Source organism: Aedes aegypti, chromosome 2 (genome assembly GCF_002204515.2).
Source record: "Aedes aegypti strain LVP_AGWG chromosome 2, AaegL5.0 Primary Assembly, whole genome shotgun sequence".
Taxonomy (NCBI): Eukaryota; Metazoa; Arthropoda; class Insecta; order Diptera; family Culicidae; genus Aedes; species Aedes aegypti.
This window is the reverse complement of record NC_035108.1, coordinates 305,352,321-305,372,890: the sequence shown is the minus strand read 5'-3', so window position 1 is coordinate 305,372,890 and position 20,570 is coordinate 305,352,321. Positions and strand designations below refer to the sequence as shown.

General features: G+C 38.8%; 1 protein-coding gene across 5 annotated transcripts in view; it reads left to right on the top strand.

Annotated features, from left to right (window-relative positions):
• LOC5573844 (protein rolling stone) overlaps nt 1–20,570 on the top strand; it is a 142,195-nt gene that overhangs the window by 109,522 nt on the left and 12,103 nt on the right. For all 5 annotated transcript variants that reach the window (XM_001654826.2, XM_021845594.1, XM_021845592.1 and 2 more), the window contains one exon: nt 11,696–11,876. In XM_001654826.2, coding sequence (XP_001654876.1) covers nt 11,696–11,876 — 181 coding nt within the window. The remainder of the gene's footprint in view (nt 1–11,695; nt 11,877–20,570) is intronic.

The following is a 20,570-nucleotide window of genomic DNA, read 5'->3' as shown; positions in this document are numbered from 1 at the left end:
ACCCGAGGAAGCTGATATAATATTCAAATTTGGATTCCCTGATGTATCGAAAACACGAACATGCAATGACCTTCAAGGTGTAGTAATCTTCTTTAGTAGAATTGATCAACACATCATACATACATATTATTTTAACATGTTCTGAACAATTTCGTTCCAATGCTAATTGTTCCTTATTTTTCTTTGAAATCGATGACACATTTCTTCTCCTTTATTTTATTGGCATTACGTCGCTAGCTGGTTCTCAGCTTAAAATTCTTATGAGAACACTAAGGTTATTTACGTCGGTCATATGCAGAAAAAATATATATGTAAAAGACAAAAAACGCTCTCAATTAACTCACCTAGATATATAACACATTTATCGTACCAATAGAAGATTGCAACATTTTATTCCTAAAAAATTTGTTAATGTTATTCGACATTTGTTTCTATGTTTCAACATTGGATATTCTATGTAACTGATTAGTACTATACCAGGGAGGAAGCTTCAGAATCATTTTCAAAATTTTATTTTAAATCCTTTGCAGAGGTTTTCTCCTGGTATTACAACAGCTGGTTCATATTGGTACAGCATACAACATGGATGGCTTGAAAATTTGTTTGAAGATCGAAAGCTTGTTCTTAAGACAAAGTTACGATTTTCGGTTAATAAGTGGATACAGACATTTTAGAATGCAAGTATGAGTTTTTTTTTCGTTGCGTCGCCGGTTTTTGGTTCTTTTGTTTCGGTTTTCACGTTTGCCGGGCAGTGCAAGTTGAAGAGCCCGAGCAAGCGAGAGTTTTTTATTGCTTTTATTTCAAATTTGTAAAATTTGTATGACCACATTTAATCGTTCAGCGTTGAAATGGCAATATGATTTTTCAACAAACTATGAATGGTTCGTCACTACAAGTGCTGGCATCAACTCTTACTTATAAACACTATTTATGTTTTACATATTTTTTTTTTCCAAAAAAAACCTTTCCTTTTACCTTTGTTTTTATAATTGAAGAAATACTTTGGATGATTCGACACTATAAGTGTAGATTTAATAAAGTTTTACTTTATTCAACAAACTTTGAATGGTTTGCCACTGCAAGTGTCGGCATAAAAGTGTTCTGTGATGGTCCAACCAATCGTTTTTTTTTACTTCACATATGAGTAAAATATAATACAGTAGGGACCCGATTTTGTCAGCCTCTCGATGAATTTTAGGCTGACAAAATGAGGAACCTGACAAAATCGGGTCATATTTTTTGTTTCTGTTTTTCAAATGTTGACGTGTTAATATTTGTTTATGAGCCACGTTTACAACCTACATAGACTTTAAAGGTGGCGAGGGACATGGGCGTAGCCAGGTTTTTTGTTTATCAGGGAAGAGAAGAGCAGACCTCACAATTTCATTGTCAAACTTTGCGCCAAAACGATCTTTATACACTGCCTATGCATCGTATTTGCATGAACCATAAAACTAAGCAGGATATCCACCCTACTTTTTCACAGTAAGTAAAGAAAGGTCCTTAACGGGTCTTGAGTAACGGGTCCATTCAACGTATTAAAGAATTACTTATTGGAAAAATTCTGAAGATTCGATTCGTAGTGATCCTTTTGATCGGCAATTTTGCTCTGGTCATTAAGTCAACCGGAATCAATCTGAATCCCAGTTCTACAGTTCCTATGCCAACATTAATTAATTTTTTCTAAACAGTTTTGAGTTTTTAAGGATCAAATTTTGAAGGAATACTTCGAGATATTACTGAAGAAAAGCCCGAAAGAATGTAGCAGGAAGTTAAGTAGATGAAGTCATCCCTTAAAAACTTCAACAACTTCTTTGGAATTCTGGGTGCAGTTTCTAGATTAGTTCAAGAAGGAACGCATGAAGAAATTTAATCTAAAACTACTGTAGAACGAATACCTTGAAAATCATTTTAATGCACCCAGTATGCTTTTGGAACAAGTAGGGGCGGTCCATTAATTACGTAAGACAACTTTGACGGTTTTTCAAACCCCCTCCCCCCATGGTAAGATTTTTTGTATGAAAATTAAAAATAATTTGTATGACGCGTAAGAAATCTCGAACCACCCCCCTCCCCCCATTACCCCTTACGTAATTAATGAACAGCACCTTATAAAATTATTACATGAATATTTTTGAAAAAAAAAGTTTCATCAGGATTTCATAGAATAATTTTAAAAATATTAGGAGAAATTCTTGGAAGATTTCATGAATAAACCTACACACCTAGTTTCTTTTGCGTGAACTCGGCTGTGTTTTTAAATTTTATCCAATAATTGTCACGTTATTAAGTAACGAAGAACGATTTACTGATACTCGAGATCTTATGAAATTCGTTTGTCGACTACTTGGCTGTGCATATTTCTATTGCGCGATGAAACCTTCGAACAATTTCTGGCTAGATGTTTTTAAAAGCCTGATTGTTCGGTAGACTCTATAAGTTTTATAATATATCATGACGTAAATATTGTATAAATACCAGTGCTAGAGACAATCCTTAAAAATTCAAACACAAGAATAATTCTGGTAGTAAAATTGTTTTATCGTATAGATAGAGGGAAGGAGGCATTGTCATTGCCCCTCTGGCTACGCCCATGCGTGCATGACATCGAACATTATCATCAGTCTTAATGTACACGTAAAAAATCATGACGAAGGCAATTTTTTGGCATATTTAAAATAGACCCTCCCAATTAACAAATATTCCTCCCAGTAACCTGTCATCTTCCCAGAGAAAGGTTGCATGAGACGGAGACAAAATGATATGAAGAGGAAGTAGTGACCTTCGACTCACCTACCAATTTCTTCTGAAAAGGTTCGAACGTGGAACCACCATGAAGTAAACTAATCGAGTCATTCCGTTACAAGAGAAAAGTACAAATTTTACATGAAAGAATGAGTAAATGGGTTTTACTTTGTACTTACTCTATTTTGACGACTTACTGACTAGATTAAACCTTAAACCTAGTGTTGTGTGGCGTCAGTGTCCAAGTGTATCCCACGGCGACAGGAAAGCGAGGATCTGTCCGGACAGAAGGGGGACACCGGCTTCATGCCGATCACTCCGCAGCAGACCTCACCATCAGCCATAGCGGTACAGCGGCGCACTTTACCACGACGTGATGGCTACCAGGGCCATTGATTTTAGGGTAGAAGAGGAAAGCTTAAATGGAGAGGCATATTGGGGGCACACTTTAGCAATTATTCAATTACTCCTGGGAGAATCTTGGGATTAGTTCTAAACTTCGTTCACAGCTCTTACCGATCTCCAATAATTTCCAGTTCACTACTCCATCATGGTGCTACAGCACCTGCATGTGAGCTAGGTGGACTTAGCTGTAGGATGAAAGAACTTTATGTTCACCAAATCAAACACCCAATTTCACCAAACACTTTGCCAACTAAGATTTCCTATACACTCACATGCACTCCACTTAAGTGTTGTTGCCGGTCAGGCTTTTAATATCGTAAATTGGCTAGCTAGACTTGCCTGCTTAGCGATTAACCGACGACTGACTCAACTTTCGTTTCATTTTGGAGATGTACCCTTAGGTAGTGTTCATGGCGATCTAGTACATAGGTGGCGATATGTTGTAATGAGAGAGATTATGAGATAATAGTTTTGGCTAGGGTTTCCGATACCGTAAAACGGGGTAACTTTGATAGTTTTTTCGAAGAAAACTTGAATATTTATGCATTCTGTTTCAAAGAATTTTAATTAATATTTTTAAAACAAGTACTGGTATCCTAACTATCGATTCCAGTTGATAGATTTCTAAAAGATTTATTCTTAATGGATACATTATTTTTCATATAATCGAAAGTCGGTTTTCTGTTTTGGGGTAACTTTGATAATGGAGCATCACTCGAACAAAATTGAATGAATTACAGAACATTTGTAGGGCATTGCATATCTTTAGGCGTTTAAATCTATATGGAAATTTCTGACTTAGATTACAAAAATGGTCCCAATTTGTAAAAATAGTATTCGCTAAGAGTTTTGAGACCGAATTGGAGTTCTACTATAACTAGGCTATCAAGTATAAGTGACAAATTCATTATGACTTCATCAAATAGTGATCGTAGAACCGATTGTTTGAGAGCATTTCAAAATTGCTAAAATCTTATAAATTTTCCATATGTGCATATAAATCCTCAAATGCACTTGATTCCAACGGGAATAGCTTTAACACGAAGTGTCATAATAATACTCTTTCTTCTTCTGTCGGGTGTGGGATCACTGCGTCCATTTTTTAGGACTATTGTGATATACCCTATTACTCTATGTACACAATGTTTTCCAGTAGCAAATGTGCCTCCGGAATACTTTGCGCATTTGACTGAACTTTGAACCATCTGCCATTGATGGGCAGAAGTCCTAGGTTGCAGTGTTGTAGTTCCCCCAATCTGGCGTGATCAGCCTAATAAAGCTAACCACCTCCCTGGGGGATGCGTTCCAAATATCAGCTGGCTGTAAGTAGTGCTTGCCAAATATTTTGAACCTACGATGGATGTGTGCACTGCAAGAGCAGAGAAGGTGTTGTGAGGTTTCGTCCGTCTCGTCACAGAAACGGCAATTTGTGTTTTGGACGACACCGATCTTGTATAAGTGGTATCTGCTTGGGCAGTGACCAGTTATTAGACCGATGTATGTTCTGAGATCCCTTTTGTTGAGACCTATAAGTTTTTGTGTTTGTGTCGTGTTTATTGTTACGAACCTTTTGGACTGATTCGCATTGGAAACTGTATTCCAATTTGATTGAATTTGACCGAACAACCAGTTGTTCAATTCCGTGTTTAGTGCAGAGTTTGAAATGCCAAGGAATGGCTCTGGACCAATGAACATATTGGTTGATCCATTCCTTGCTAGCTGATCGGCAATTTCGTTACCCTCTAGACCCGTATGTCCTGGGATCCAATATAGTTTAACTCGATTGCGTTCAGCTAGGGATTTCAGTGCAAGAATGCATTCCCACACAAGTTTTGAGTTACAAGTGAAAGCCTTCAAAGATTGAAGCGCTGCTTGACTATCAGAGAAAATACAGATGGTGGCATGTCTGTAATTTCTTTTCAGACACAGCTGCGCACATTCCTTGATTGCATAGACTTCTGCTTGAAATACTGTAGGCCACTGTCCAAGAGAGACAGAGATTTTGGTTTTCGGTCCGTATACTCCAGACCCTGTCAAATTATTCATTTTTGAACCATCTGTGTAGAATTTAATAGATCCCGGTGAAATGGTGGGTCCACCTCCTTCCCATTCCTCACGAGAAGGAAAGACCACCGTGAATGGCGAGTCATAGTTTACCACTTTTTCCATCCAGTCACTACATTTTTCAACAATAGGATTTATCGAAAATTCGTTTAATATACTGAGGTGACCTGTTAAGTCCCCTGACAGTAAGACTGTTGATCGTTTTAGCCGAAGAGCACTTTTCTCAGCATCCAGCTTTATGAATTGATCCAGCCGGGGCAGATTGAGTATAGCATCTAGGGCAAACGAGGGGGTACTACGAACTGCACCGGTTATGGCAATACAGGCAGTACGTTGAATTTTGTTCAGCTTAGCTCTAGCCGTAGCTTCCTTTGTCTTAGGCCACCAAACAAGGGACGCATAGGATATTCTAGGCCGAACGATTGTTTTATAGATCCACATGATCATACTGGGTTTTAGACCCCATGTTTTACCACAGGTCTTTGAGCAAACCCAGAGTGAATTGAGACCTTTATTTGTGATTGTTTGAAGATGGGTGTTCCAATTTAGTTTTGCGTCAAGTGTGATGCCAAGATACTTGACCTCATTTGAGTAAACTAATTGTATTTGGTTCAAGAAAAGAGGGTGGAGTTGTACCTTTCGTCTTTTTGTGAACGGTACAATTGTTGTTTTTGAAGGGTTTATTCCTAGTTTCTCTTTTTGACACCAGGAGAGTGTGTGATTGAGAGCAATTTGCATCCTTGATGAAATAACGCTGTCAAATTTGCCTCGTACAATAATGACTACGTCATCTGCGTATCCAACAACTTCAAAACCCCTTCTTTCTAAGCTATCTAGCAGTTCGTCCACTACTAATGACCACAATAAGGGAGAGAGTACTCCCCCTTGAGGGCATCCCCTTGTAGCCATTACAGTAATGCGCGAATCACTCAGCTCAGATGAGATCTGTCGATTTGCTAGCATAGCATGTACCCAGGTTGCAATGCATGGGTCGAAGTTTCTCCTCAACATTGCCGAACCTATAGACGAATAAGAAGCGTTATCGAACGCGCCCTCAATATCAAGAAATGCTATAAGAGCGATTTCTTTTGCATTAAAGGTTTTCTCGATCTTGTTCACTAGCGTGTGCAGTGCTGAGACCGTTGATTTTCCGCTTTGATAAGCAAATTGGGATTTAGAAAGAGGCATAGTTTTCATAAATTTAGAATCTATATACTCGCATAATACCTTCTCCATGATTTTAAGCATTACCGAGGATAGGCTTATCGGTCGGAATGCTTTAGGGTTGGTTTTGTCCTTTTTTCCTGATTTTGGAATAAAGACATCTCGAACTTGACGCCAATCATTTGGAATGTGTCCCAGAACTAAACTTGCCTTAAAAATCTCTACCATGTGTGGAATCAGTGTCTCTTCCTCTTTTTGGATAAGCGCTGGGAAGATTCCATCCATGCCAGCAGATTTGAATGGCTCGAAAGATCTCACTGCCCTAACAACCCTATCGCGAGTAAAAGCTTCTTTGGCAACCTTTATTGCGTCCCTTTTTGCTCCTGAGTCCCCTGATAGGAACCCGTGTGGAACTGAGACGTCAAGTCTGGCACCTTCAGCATTTAGACTCGTTTGTGGGATTGAATCAGGAAAGTGAACTCTTAGCATTTCACTCAGTGTTTCACGAGGTTCCACAGTGAGTGAACCGTCAGTCCTTTGAAGACTTCCCAAACCATTGGAGTGATCCTTCGAAAGAGTTTTATGAAGTCGAGCAGCTACGGGAGTTTTCTCAATGCTTTCACACATGAGAACCCATGATTTCCGTTTTGCTCGTCTCATTTCTTTGTTATACTCTGTCAGAGCCTTTCGGTATAGACTCCAATCAGAAGTGCGTTTGGCTCGGTTGAATTCCTTCCGAGCAGTTTTTCTGAGTTTATCAAGGTTGAAATTCCACCATGGAACATCTCTGTTCGAACTTACTGTTTTGATCGGACAGCTCTCTTGATAAGCATTTAGAATTTTGTTTTTAATAGAATCCGAAGCTGCTTCTAACTGTATAATAGTCTGAATATTCGGCTCTATTATATAGTCTTCAGAACGGAGAATAGCTGAGTAGGTTTCCCAATCAGTTTTCTTGGGATCTTTAAACGACTTTTGAATCATTAGACCCCCTTCCCACTCGAAGACTATATGTTTATGGTCTGACATAGATATTTCATTAGAAACATGCCAGTTTTTTATTTTATCCGAGATGGATTGACTGCATAAAGTCAGATCAAGGACTTCTTGTCGTAAAATGTTTTCAAATGTAGGCTTATCACCGACATTGCATATGTCAATATTTTTGGAGGAAAGAAACTGCAAAAGATGCTCACCTCTGATATTTGAGTTTGTACTTCCCCATACAAGGTGATGAGCATTGGCGTCACAACCGATGACGAAGGGGATGTTGTGTTTTTGACTGTAAGAGACAAGAGCAGCCATCTCTGGAGGAGGAATGTCTTCTGCGTCGCCAGGGAAATACGCTGAAACCATAATGATCTCAGTACTGCCCCTAGCAGTAGAAACCTCCATCCTGACCGCCACGATGTCCCTTTTGATGAATTCTGTAATTGGAAAACATTTAGTATCATTGCGTATTAGAATAGCTGCTCTGGGAGAGAGCTGGCTGTCATCATATACCAACCTATACGAGTTTAGTTGAATACCTTGTATTCGAGTTTTGTTGACCCATGGCTCTTGAATCAGTGCCACGGAAAGGTGTTCTTTTGTGAATCTCCTGCAAAGCACATCTGTTGCGCACTGAGCATGATGGAGATTCACTTGGAGGATTTTAATCATTGCTGAGGCATTCCGCATTTTCCGGACGTTTGCCGTCCTTCTTTGGATGTTGCGGATCATCAACTTTTGATTTTGGGGGATGTCTTAGATTTTGGTTTATGTCCTTTCCCTTACCTAGGCCTGCTGGCTTATCCCCTGTGGTCAATTTTACACTTTTGACATTTCCACTGCCCTTATTGGGAGCCATTGATGTGACACCGCTTGGGCCAGGAAGTGAGATCAAACATGCATCTTTTCCATCAGAGGAAGACAAGCTAGCCTGTATGGTGGGAGTTGGTTGTGGGATGCTACTAGAGGCCTCCTCAGATTTCTCTTGGGTCGGCTGTCCAGTTGGATTGTCATTGGAGTTTGGGGTTGTGCTCTTTACTTTCCTCAACTGTATTTCTCCAAAGCGGTAGTTGAGGATGAACTTGGATTGAATGAGTTTTTCCATGGACGGTCCATCTACATTAAAGACCCACACCACATGCTTGTTGTTAGGAGTGAGCCGTTGCATGACACGCCAGTTGTTGGTAATCAGATCGTTCTGACTCTCGATGAGAGCTTTGATACGATCATCGGTGTATTGTGCGCTTTGAGGGAAGAAGGCTCGAATCAGTTCTGGACGTTGAATCTTATCCTCATCCATTGCAACCAACTCAACGCCTTCCAGGGGATTTAATGCAGGTGTTATCTCCTTTACCCATTCCGCAGTCTCCTGATCCTTACAAATAAGAACCATATGGCCAGACTTGTAGATAAGGTTAGAGAACTTGGGCTTCATTGTCGCGTTCCGTTGTTGTTCAATCCGAAGCAGCAGTGCCTCCTGGAGAACGTCCAGCTGAGTCGTTGAAAGTTGGGTCGTGGGGAAGTCTTTTGGGATTATTCCGACTCTCCTGCGACTGGTAATTCCACCGTAGCTTAGACTAGTCTGTTTTTTATCTTCTGGTGGGGGTTTGTTCGTCGAGGCTGTTGAGCTGTTGGTTTCCTGTTGCCCAACGCGCTTTCTCGGATTCAGGTGTTGTTTCATCCGTTTCTGCTTATGTTCTTCTTCAGCATTTGTAGACTTGTCAAGGTCCTGCCGAGTGCGTTTCGAAGGAGTTGACACCATAGCCTCACCCCCCGTGATTCTGGATAGGGCCTCAGGGCGGCTTAAGCCACTTTGTCGGAGTGCTTTTAGCTGCTTCCTTTGGCTCCGAGTGATCTTTTTGGTGCCAGTAGGTTTTTGTTTGTTCGCGTCATCTGTTGGATGTTGATCGGTCTTCCCATCAATAGGACCCGAGGTGACGTTCGATCCTGTGATTGATGGCTGCGATCCTGTCAAGTTTATTGTGACTGTAATTCCATCCTCTTCGTCGTCCATTGGTTCAACCGAAGGATGGAGTCCTGGGTCGTTCGGGAGTGTCAGAGGGAGGTCGGTTTTCATGTTTTCATGCGAACTACTGAGAAGCTCATCTTCGGTCAGTCCAAGCTTACCAAAAGCATTCTCTGTTTCCGTTTCGTCCGACTGGGAGAGGCCTTTTTCGAACTGAGGGAGGCAGTCGACACCTTTTATTTTGGTTTGCTTATTTGCACTCATTTTTGGTCCCACGAGTCGCTGGGGAAAGACGGTCCGCTGCATCATTGCCCCGCCCTAATGCAGTAAGAGCTACATACTGGAGAGTTCGCCCTGGTGCTCTCCAGGCTCCGTTAGCGATTGAGCATATTTTAAACCCCCTCAACCATTCATCCATCAGCACGGGTCGCATCACACCTTGGGATTGGGGTTACCTGATTAGTAGATTTTTACTACAGGATCAGGCAATAATACTCTTTACTTTTGCATTCGTTTTGCTTAACAGATTAACAGGAACTTTGTTATTTCATTTAGTATGTTGAGAGTCTCGCATTATCAAAGTTACCCGCATTATCAAAGTTACCCCGTTTTACGGTACCATATTATGGATATAACCTTGGTTTATCCTGGTCTTCTCATCATGATGGAGATCAGGCCTCGCTCCCCATCTATTGCGCTCTCGGCTTTAGGTAGCTATATAGATGATAACTCTCATCTCTTAGCGTGATCGTATTGCGGTCCATTTTGGTATGCGACACTGGATCAAGATGAAGGAGTATAATGTTCTGTTCTGTTGTTGTGTAGTGTAGTGGTTGATACATGGTAAGATTACCTATACTTTCATTTTGAACGGTAGACAGTGGGAGCTATACTGATGCTCACGCGATCTACAATAAGTGATGATGTGAAAGTTACAAACCTTTGTGGAGAGGCAAACACGGTCTCCAAATAGCAAAGGTTACGCACTGACTGCAAGGACGTGGCCGGCACCATATATAAATAGAGGCACTGAGTTATGCACATTGAAGAAGATTATGGTCAATCACAGCCGAACTTCTAGTTGATTTTTTGTGCATCTTCACTGACCTTGGTCAATCACGGAATAGCAACTATTGATATGAGTATACACATGACTATAGTCAGTCTAAGCTAAGCTAAGGTAATACAGTCGCCTCTCCACATCTCGATATCGAAGGGACCATCGAGATAGAGAGAGATCGAGACAAAGAACATTAATTTAATGAACACTAGATTGAAAATCACTTCGTTACTAAGAAAATAATAAACAAACAATCTTCATTTCGAGTTTCCAAATTGTTCTGAGTCACTTTAATCTGGTCTAGTAATTTTTGATAATCTTCATATCGCCATATGGAGAGAAAATTGGGGACGAACAATCATCAGGAACACATCGAGATATGGAGATATCGAGATATGGAGAGAGAAATCATATGCAGAATCAAGGGACCGAAGGAATCATCGACATAGGGAGAGATATCGAGATGTAGAACATCGAGATGTGGAGAGTCGACTGTAAGTGGATACAGACATTTTATATATTTTTTTATTTTTGTAAAATTTGGCTTGAATGCCTTCAATGTGATTTTTGAAAATTAATTTTTCATCTAGCATGAACCACAGATACTTAACTTCATCTAACCAATTTATTGGAACCTCTCTCATCGTCACAACATGTCTACTTGAAGATTTCGAATAAAGAGTTTTTGGTTTATATGGGAATATTATAATTTGAGCTTTGGAAGCATTAGGAGAAATCTTCCATTTTTGCAAGAATATAGTAAATATATCCATTTTTTTGCAATCGACTACAGATGACACGCAGGCTTCGTCCTTTGGCGGAGAGGCCTGTGTCATCCGCAAACAAGGATTTTTGACATTCCTGAAGTAACTCAGGTAAGTCAGATGTGAAAATATTGTATAATATTGGTCCCAAAATGCTGCATTGGGGAACACCAGCTCTTACATGAAGTCTTTTAGACTTGGAGTTCTCATAATTAACCTGAGGTGTTCGATTTGACACATAACTTTGGATTATTCTAACAATGTATGTTCAAAATAAAAGTTTTTTAATTTCATCAAGGTCATCAAGCACATCAATCTTCGTGCTAATGAAAAAAATCTGATATGAAAATAAACAAGAATACGTCGAGGTGGGCTGGTAGATATGGCAATAAGGAGGTATCAACATGCAAACAGAGAAATTTTATGCAAATCGTATGGGTCTCAACAAGATAAAGAACATCGATTTAAATTGAAAGTAGCCATACATAAAATATGTATATTGTAATGAACCTTATCATGTTTTGACTTTGTTCACAGATGAAATGCCCGTCGATGCCAACAACATCCTCATCCACGCCGCCAACTGCATGTTCATGTTGATCGATCTCATCATCGTGGCCTATCCGGTGCGAATTTGGCACGTGGTGCAACCGATCTGCTTCGGGCTGCTCTACTGCATCTTCTCGGTGATCTACTACCTGTGCGACGGTACCGACAAGTAAGTATACCGATGAAACTCCTACTTACTACAACTGAACACAATCAGCTGAGAAAGCAAATGCAATCGAGCCGAAACTCCCAGAATCGTTAAATTGTTGCACCTTTACTGCAAAGCTTCCATCAATCGATCAGCTGACTATTTAATGACGCTTGTCCGACAACGCCGTAAACTACAAACCGAACAGTGCAACAAATGCGAACACTACAGTGTACAGTGTTTTAATGTGTCGATTTCATGCGCTTTTTGAACAGCTCTAAGTCAATGGTGTTCAATAGAGTGATGCAAATTTTGAATTTTTTGCTCCCCTATGCTTAAACGACTTATATTATGGTAAATACCATCCTCCCAAAGTTTGAAATGAATCGGAATAAATTTGACGTTCCGCATACGAAAATTTCATCGGTTCTATATATGCCCCTGACCTCAAACTCATGAACCCCTAAAAAAAACAAACGGACTTGATGATCTTTTTAGAACAATAATGATTTCTTCAGTTCACAGTACTTTTTATTCATGGAATGATACAAGAACATTTAGAGATAATCGGATTTTTCTTCTTGTATCGTTTATTTATTGAGCTCATGCGTCATCAGGCATTATAGAGCCGAGTTCTTTGAAACTTATTTTACAGTTTCAAGTTTACTTCTTAACAGAGATGAACCAGCCTTTGTTAAAAATCTCTCCAATAAAGATACAATAAAAAATACTTCTTTACTATAGTGTTGCATAGTCCTCCTCTGCGTCATTCAGGTGTTCATCGTACTGCTGCTTCCACCTTTCAATCACCACACGTTCGTCCGTCAAGATACCTTCATCCTTATCCCGGCACATTTGACACTCTTCGTCGATCCAACCGTTCTGTCAATTTCATTCAATGAACCCAATGGCACCTTCTGCTGCGTTGTTAATGGCTGCTTTGGCACTACTTCAGGAGGGACTTCGTCGAGCTCTCCCTCATCCGGCATCGCTGCGTCAAGACTTTGGTTATCGAGGTTCCATGTGCGGCGAAATTCCCCCCGATAACTCTTTTGGGATTGAAAAATAACTTTATAAGCTCCAAGGACCCACCCCCCCTCTCAAATCCCCTTTTCTAAAGTTTTTCCGTAGAAATTTGTTGATGATATACATCTTTTTAATATTAGTGAGTTATACCTCTAAGAACTCTCCCAAAAACTGTTTCAGAGATCCTTTCGGAAATTCAACAAATTTTTCTTTTCGAATTCCTACAGAAATTACTCTAATTTAAATTGTTTACAATAATTCTAAGTGATTTTACCTGAAACTACTGAGATTATCAAAGAATTCCTAAGGGATTTTTTCTAAGATTCGATTAGAAAGTTTTTGTAGACGCAATTTTATGATGATGAATTTTTGAGCACTCTTGTGATAATTTATTTACAATTCTCTGGATGAAATATTTTGGAGGAATCATACTTAAAGAAAATCTTGAAGATCTCCTACGACGTTTATTCAATAATAAATCCGTGGAGATATTCTAATGTGGATCTCTGTGGGAAACCTAGTGATCTGATAGAAATTCTTAGATTGTTGGTGTAGTTGATGGGGTTCATTTTAAAAGAAATACTAAATGTTGTCACGCGGTTCGCCACCGTTAAAACCACCACGCTAATGCCGTGTACGATTAGCGAGGTTATATCATCCCTGTTGTACAAAACACAACAGTGCGACTACAGAAATGTTGAAGAACTTTTGATAAAATCCTTGTATGACTTCCATTGAGAATCCCCAGAGGATTTTCCCAGGCAACGAATCAATGGCAGAGTACAAGAAAAACTAACAAGAGTTGTGGCTAAGCAAATGTCTTAAAGAAAAATGTTCGATGAAATTTGAAAGAATTCCTTGAGCACATATTGAATTGATTCCTGAAAATACATTAACGTTCAACGCTTCGTCATCGTAATCATCGTCATCAACGAAACTTCAAAAGCAGTTTTTCTGTTCAAAACTAAAAATAATTCGATGAAAATGTGTTCACAGTGTTTCGGTTGGAGAATAGAATACAGTGAACACATTTTCCTGTAAATTTTCTTGATTTTAAACGAAAAAACTGCTTTTGAAAATTCCGAAATCAATGACGGATCCTGCCCCCTTAACGATATCAACTCTTAGAGGAATACTGAGCAATTTCTGGAGGAATTCAATTTAATTCAATTCAATATTCATCTGTAGTAGGATCCAAGAAACATTAAAAATGTTTGGAGTAGATCCTCCGTCAAGGACTCACTACAACATATGTTAGTATAAAACTCAAGACCCCACGCCTTGTGCCTTTAAGGTGAAACATAATCATGAGCATGAGCATTAGACCTATTCATATTTTCAAAATTGTCTGTAAATTCGTCAGTCAACCAATATTTGGATTTTTCATATTGAAATGAACTTCTGGTCAAAATTTCAGTTAGTTCGGAGAAAATTTAGGTGTGCTTCATGTCAATTATGTGTTTTGGGCTATTTTCAAGCTTTGAAAATTCATAACTACTGAACGGAACACCAAAACTTATCGAAAATACCTCTACATAGTAGAATATTCAATTGTACGAACTTTTGTCGAACACGAATTTATGATTGGAGCAAGTTTTAACATAGTTTGGTTGAGATTTGTGCTTCAAGGTTCTTGAAAATCACTATTTTTGGGGAGTTTTCTGTCTAAAAAACATACCTGTATGAAAATTTTGGATTTCAAATTTCTAGAACATGATGTCTATGCATATCAAAAACCCAATCACTATTAAAGTTACCTTTTATCTTACGAAAATAAATTGTAAAAAATAAGTAATTAGGAAGCACATTTGTAAATCCGCTGTGGGTGAGCCAAGAACACCACCATGTGCTTCAAAGAATGTGAAAAATGAACACGTTAGCACTGCTTTTTCCTGATGATGATTGTTTTCAAATCGTTCTGAATAGTCAGTGAAATGCGATCATAACAATCATCACTCAGAAAGAAAAAGCAATGCTAACTTGTTCAATTCATTCATTCGTCGGTACATGTGTCATGATAGAACTATCATCAGGTTGGGATGGGTTGTTCGATCTTTGGGCATTTATTTGTCATTTATTGCCTAAAGCAACATGTAATCTGTTAATGGTCAATGAATTCATAGAACTATTTTGTTTGATGCCCGTTGACTAGGGCCTGAAAAAATAATGTCAATGTGTGTTTTATACACCATACATATTTGGAAAACCGTGATTTCTGGGTACTGTGGAGAACAAATCTCGATCAAACAATATTTAAACTTCATTTAATCATATTGGGGTGTTCGACAAACTTTAACAGAATAGAATTAGCTTTCAATTGGTGGTAAAAGCAAGTGGTTTTGATTTATGAGTTTTGAGTTATGATTTTTCAAACCTTAAAATAACCCTAAAAACACATTTTTAACTTGAAGCATACTGAAATCATTATCAAATGAGCTGAAAATTTGACCAGACATTGTTCTTAGCATGAGAATTCAGAATATTGCTTGACCGGAAGATTTCCCGACATGTTTTCAAATATGAACAGGTCTAATGAGCATTGATGACCGTACAATTCGTAGTTACTACTACGAGATTGACCAAAATAATCGAAATTGCACAAGGAATCAACAGAAGGAACTTGGGAGTAGCTTACCCTCTTCAGTGTATAATTTCGAGAATTCAAAATACAGTGATACCTCCATGAGTCGATGTTCCATGACTCGATATCGACTCATGGAACCATACTAAAAAAAAATTTCATGGTTACTATGATGGTCCCTAGAAGCAGCTTTCCAAAGGATTGCTGTTCCATGACTCGATATTTCCATGAGTCGATGGTCCCTTCAATATCGACTCATGGAGGTTTCACTGTATTATTAAGTCAATAACGGCGCTGACCACGTCCTTACGGTCATCGGGTAAGGGAAGGAATGGTAGTGTGACATCCATTGTTACTAAATACCGAGTATACCTCTGCATATTCATGACTGTCACGGGAAGGAGTTTTTATTAGTGGGAAGGATTCAGAAGCTACACAATCTGGATTCACCTTGCTTAGTGATGCGATACGTGTAACCTTAATTGAAAAACAATATCTATTTACATAGACTTCAAAAATATGTCACCATCTCTAGACGCGAACCATTCAAAAAGTTTGTTGCGTTTGGTATGTGATTCGATTCGGGAAAATCGACACTTCTTGTGCCGAACTATTCAATGTGAAATGTAGAGTTGTGTTTGATCCTTTGACCTTGACGCTTACTCTTGCGGGGGCCGGCCATGAGGGCAAGGCATGTCGCGCATCGGTCGAGTAAAGTGAAAAAGTGCCGCGTTCGATTAGTTCTTTTTGATCTTTCGACGTTGACGCTTGCTCCTGGGCAGTGCGTCAAGAAAGCCTGAGCAGTCGTCAGTTGTTTTCCCTCTCGGGTCGCGCGCCTATTTTCTCGGAGTGCTTTCATATAGCCGAGCAAACGAGTGAAGCTGAAAGTGGATTGTTGCTGCTCAAGGATGACGGATCAATTGGTGAGCTCGTTTCATACTACTATTTCTAATCTATAAAATAGGTATGACTGCACCTTTATTCGTTACAACGGTGAGACGTAAATATGATTTTTCAACAAAACTTTGAAAGGTTCGTCACTGTGAGTGTCGACATAAACTCTGATTCATAAATTATTTTGTCTATTTTTTTCAAAACTCCTTTTTCTTTTTACTTTTATTTTTGTAATTAAAAAAAACTTTGAATGGTTCGACACTACAATTGTAGACTTGCGAAAGGTTCACTTGATTCAACAAACTTTGAAAGGTTCGTCACCTCAAGTGTCGGCATATTTTTTCTCTACATGGATATTGTTCATATCAAATGAAAAAATTATATTTACATATAAGCATGTTTATATCTCACAAATAATTATTTATCATGGTCTAATCGCTTATCAAAGTGAATCCTGTGATCCAACTATCCTCCCCATTAACAAACATCCCTCCCAGTAACCTTTGTGGAGATGCAGAGGCAAACACGGTCTCCAAATAGCAAAGGTTACACACTAACATTCCTTCCTCCAATCCCACCTGACTGCAAGGTCGTGGCCGGCGCCGTTATTGACCATGTATAAATAGAGGCAATGAATTATGCACACTGAAGAAGATTATAGCCAATCCCAGCCGAACTTCTAGTTGATTCTTTGTGCATTTTCACTGACTTCGGTCAATCACGGAATAGCAACCATTGATATGTGTAGTCAGTCTAAGCTAAGCTAAGCGAACTATTTAATGTGAAATGTATATGTCCTTCAATTTCCATTATGTCATATATGGCTTAAAGTATGCCAAAACTTGGAGTGTCGAAAAAAATATTGTTTCTTTTTTTTGAATAAACACATAAATGCAACATTCAAACCATTTTCGTGTAAAAGATATGTGTACACATATTTTACGCATTAGGATAGAAGCATGAAATGTGCTCACCAATAGATGATCCATCGTAAACAGTGGAGCTTCAAATCACTTCATTTGCGGCATCAGCACGCCTGGATAAGCGTGCTAAATGAATAACTAAAAATAACTCCTCCGGCGACGCAAACACGAAACGTCCTGTTTGGGCTTTACGAAGCACTGCCCAGAAGACGCGCGAACCGAAAAAATACTCCGGCGACACAAACACGTACCGTCTTCCTTGGGCTTTACGAAGCACTACTTGTGTCTTTAAGGTAAAACATCTTTTAACACTGAACAACTACCTAATAAACGAGTTTGAGCATCTTATTAAAAGTTTTCTGTAATACATAAAGCTAAACTATAAAGATGACTTTGGTACAATGCCTCCTTCGGAAGGTGTGTGCCTTCAAAGCTTCAGTACAATATTCGCTTTGGATTGTTTTGCAGATTTCAATTAGATCAAAAAGATCCTATGAAAGAATAACAGATAGTGGTACCGATTTCTGAACGTGTGATCACTCTTGAAATAATCTATCAAAGCATTGCTGAATCTCTTGACGATTTTCAGAGATGACATTCTGATTTTTTTATGCGGAGTTGTTGAAGAAATTCCAACGAAATATTTTATGAATTTTCTGAGCACTGAAAGATTTTTCAAGCATCTTCAGAGTCTCCTGAATACTTTTGCGATTAGCTGGGTCACTTCTGCTAAAGATTACAACAGAGTTTCTTCCGAGAATATCCACAAAGGTTCATTCTAGATTTTTTGAAAAAAATAACATAACCCTGAAAGAAGTTCTCCGCATGTTCATGTTCCTTTAAGAAATCATCCACGTTTCCTCCATAAATCCAGAATTGCTTGACGGGTTTTTTGAACAAATCTATTTTTTATAGGAATTTCTACAGAATTTCATCCAAATATTATTAGGTTTCTCAAAAAATTCCCATACAATCTTCAAAAGTTTATTCAAGTTTGCATACCAGTTAATACTACAGTATTTTTTTTCAAAAATTCCTACACAAATTACTATAGCGATTCTGTCCAATGTTTTTCGAGAAATTGCTTTAGAAAATCCAGCGGAATACTATACCCAGATTCGATTGATTTTTTTCGATTATCTTAGCAAATTATCTTGGAATTCTTCCAGAACTCCCCAAGAGTGGAGGAATGCAAACGATTTCTGAAATAATCTTTGGAGACAATTCATTTCTGTGGTTATCCTTGAAAAACTCATGGCTAAATTCTTAAATAGAATACTTTAAGAATAAAATTCTTGAAGAAATTCCTTAGAAAATTGCCATTAAATGAACTCCCTCAGAAATGATATCTGAACATTTAGGTATCGTAATATCACGAGGAATTCTCAAACTAGTCTTAGATCTTAGAGAACTGTCTGCTCTGATGCAATGAAGAATTAAACTTTTTTCTCTTGGCTTCTATTAGGTTTTGTTTTGTTTTCTTAGTTCCTGTTTGGTCTCTTTTCGGCTTCTATTGCCTATTTGATGAAACTTAGTCGCTACCAGCCCCCTAAGTACGAAAAGCTTTCTTATTTTGGTAACGACTAGCATGAAAATGAAGGGGTTAGGAGCAAAAAGATGATAGTGATAAATCTAGTTTTGAGAAAATCTACTTTGAAGTTTTTTCATCAATTTATCATTTTATACATATTGTATGAAAGTCAAAAGAACAAGCCAATCTTCTGAAAATTGTATTATTTTTTTCAGTTGAGCGAAAAAATAATTTTCTCTTAAAATGTCACTTTCACCCCTTTGCATTTGAGCCCCCAAACATAGTATCTTTCAATTTCCAGCCTAGGATTCGAAAGGGTCAAGTTTTTCTTAGCTTCATTGTGCACAACATATTTTCCAACGTTTGTCCTACCCATGGTTTTGAACGTGGACGCGCCTCTGTTTTGCAGCTATCTCAGAATCCAGACCACTTTGAAAGATGGCGCTAAAGAGCATTTTCATGCAAAGTTTCTTGGGCTACTGATCAACTTTGCCGAAAACGCCATCTTGCTAAGTGGTCAGGCTCCTGAGATATCTGCAAATTGAAAAAATCATGCTCAGTAGTACCACCTAGCGGTCAAACTTCGAATTAAATTATGTACCATCAGAGAAATCGAATTCAGGTTAACTACTGCGTCCATGAGTCCTCTCGTGGCGTAAGGGTAACGCGCCCTAACTAGAAATCAGGGAGTCGTGAGTTCGATTCTCACCGAGAAGACGTGTAACTTTTTTGCAAAACTTCACATCCATTTGTCCATTTAATCCAATTGCGAAGTATATGTAATGTTTAGTTTTTCGGTAGTTGTGGTAGGCACTTTCTTTATTCATTATTCGCAGTCTGATTGGCACGTCAAGATTTAATCAGCAATATTCATCCTTTTCCCGATCAGTCTAGATAGCCGCGTAGTGTCGGTAGCGATTGTTTCAATTGGCTAAAAATCAAAATGGTTAATCCTGCCTAGTTTGGGTAGTGGCTAAGGTAGGATAGCTCAGATCAATCTTCAACATAAAAGACAGCAACGATCAATGTGGGGAAGGACCTGGTGTAGTGGTTAGAACACACGCCTCTCACGCCGAGGACCTGGGATCGAATCCCATCCCCGAGATAGTCACTAAAAAAATCAGTGACGACTTCCTTCGGAAGGGAAGTAAAGCCGTTGGTCCCGAGATGAACTAGCCCAGGGCTAAAAATCTCGTTAATAAAGATAGAAAAAAAAGATCAATTCTTGCAGACTTATTGCAAACGGTACAGCCCAAGTGGCGCTAGTTCAAGGACCTTACTTTCGTAAGGGGATCTCCTATCTAGGTAACCTTGTGGACCCAGTTTTTGCTACTTTTAGTAAGCATGAAATGGCGAACTCGTGTTTCATGCCTGGTGCATGCGTGTTCTCTAATAAAGCAATCGATGCCAACTCATGAATTAGCATGTCATCTGCGGTCCTCCAGAAAACAATGTAGAAGAAGTTGGAACAGACGCCGTTCAGCTGGATTAGAGTCGTACAAGTCTCACGATTGGCGGAGAACGTGCCTCTGTAGCCACGTTATTTTGTAAGGATTGTCTCTAGTCTGATATATTTGAAGCAGAAATCAGATATTAGGGCTTAAGCAACTATGTAGAGGATACAAAAAGTACAAAAAATCAGGTAAAATGATAATAAAATGATAAAACATATGATTATTAGAGGCCATTCACATTCAACATCATATATCTCAAAAAGCATAGAAGATAGAAAAACCGTTATTTTTATTATTACAGTATTC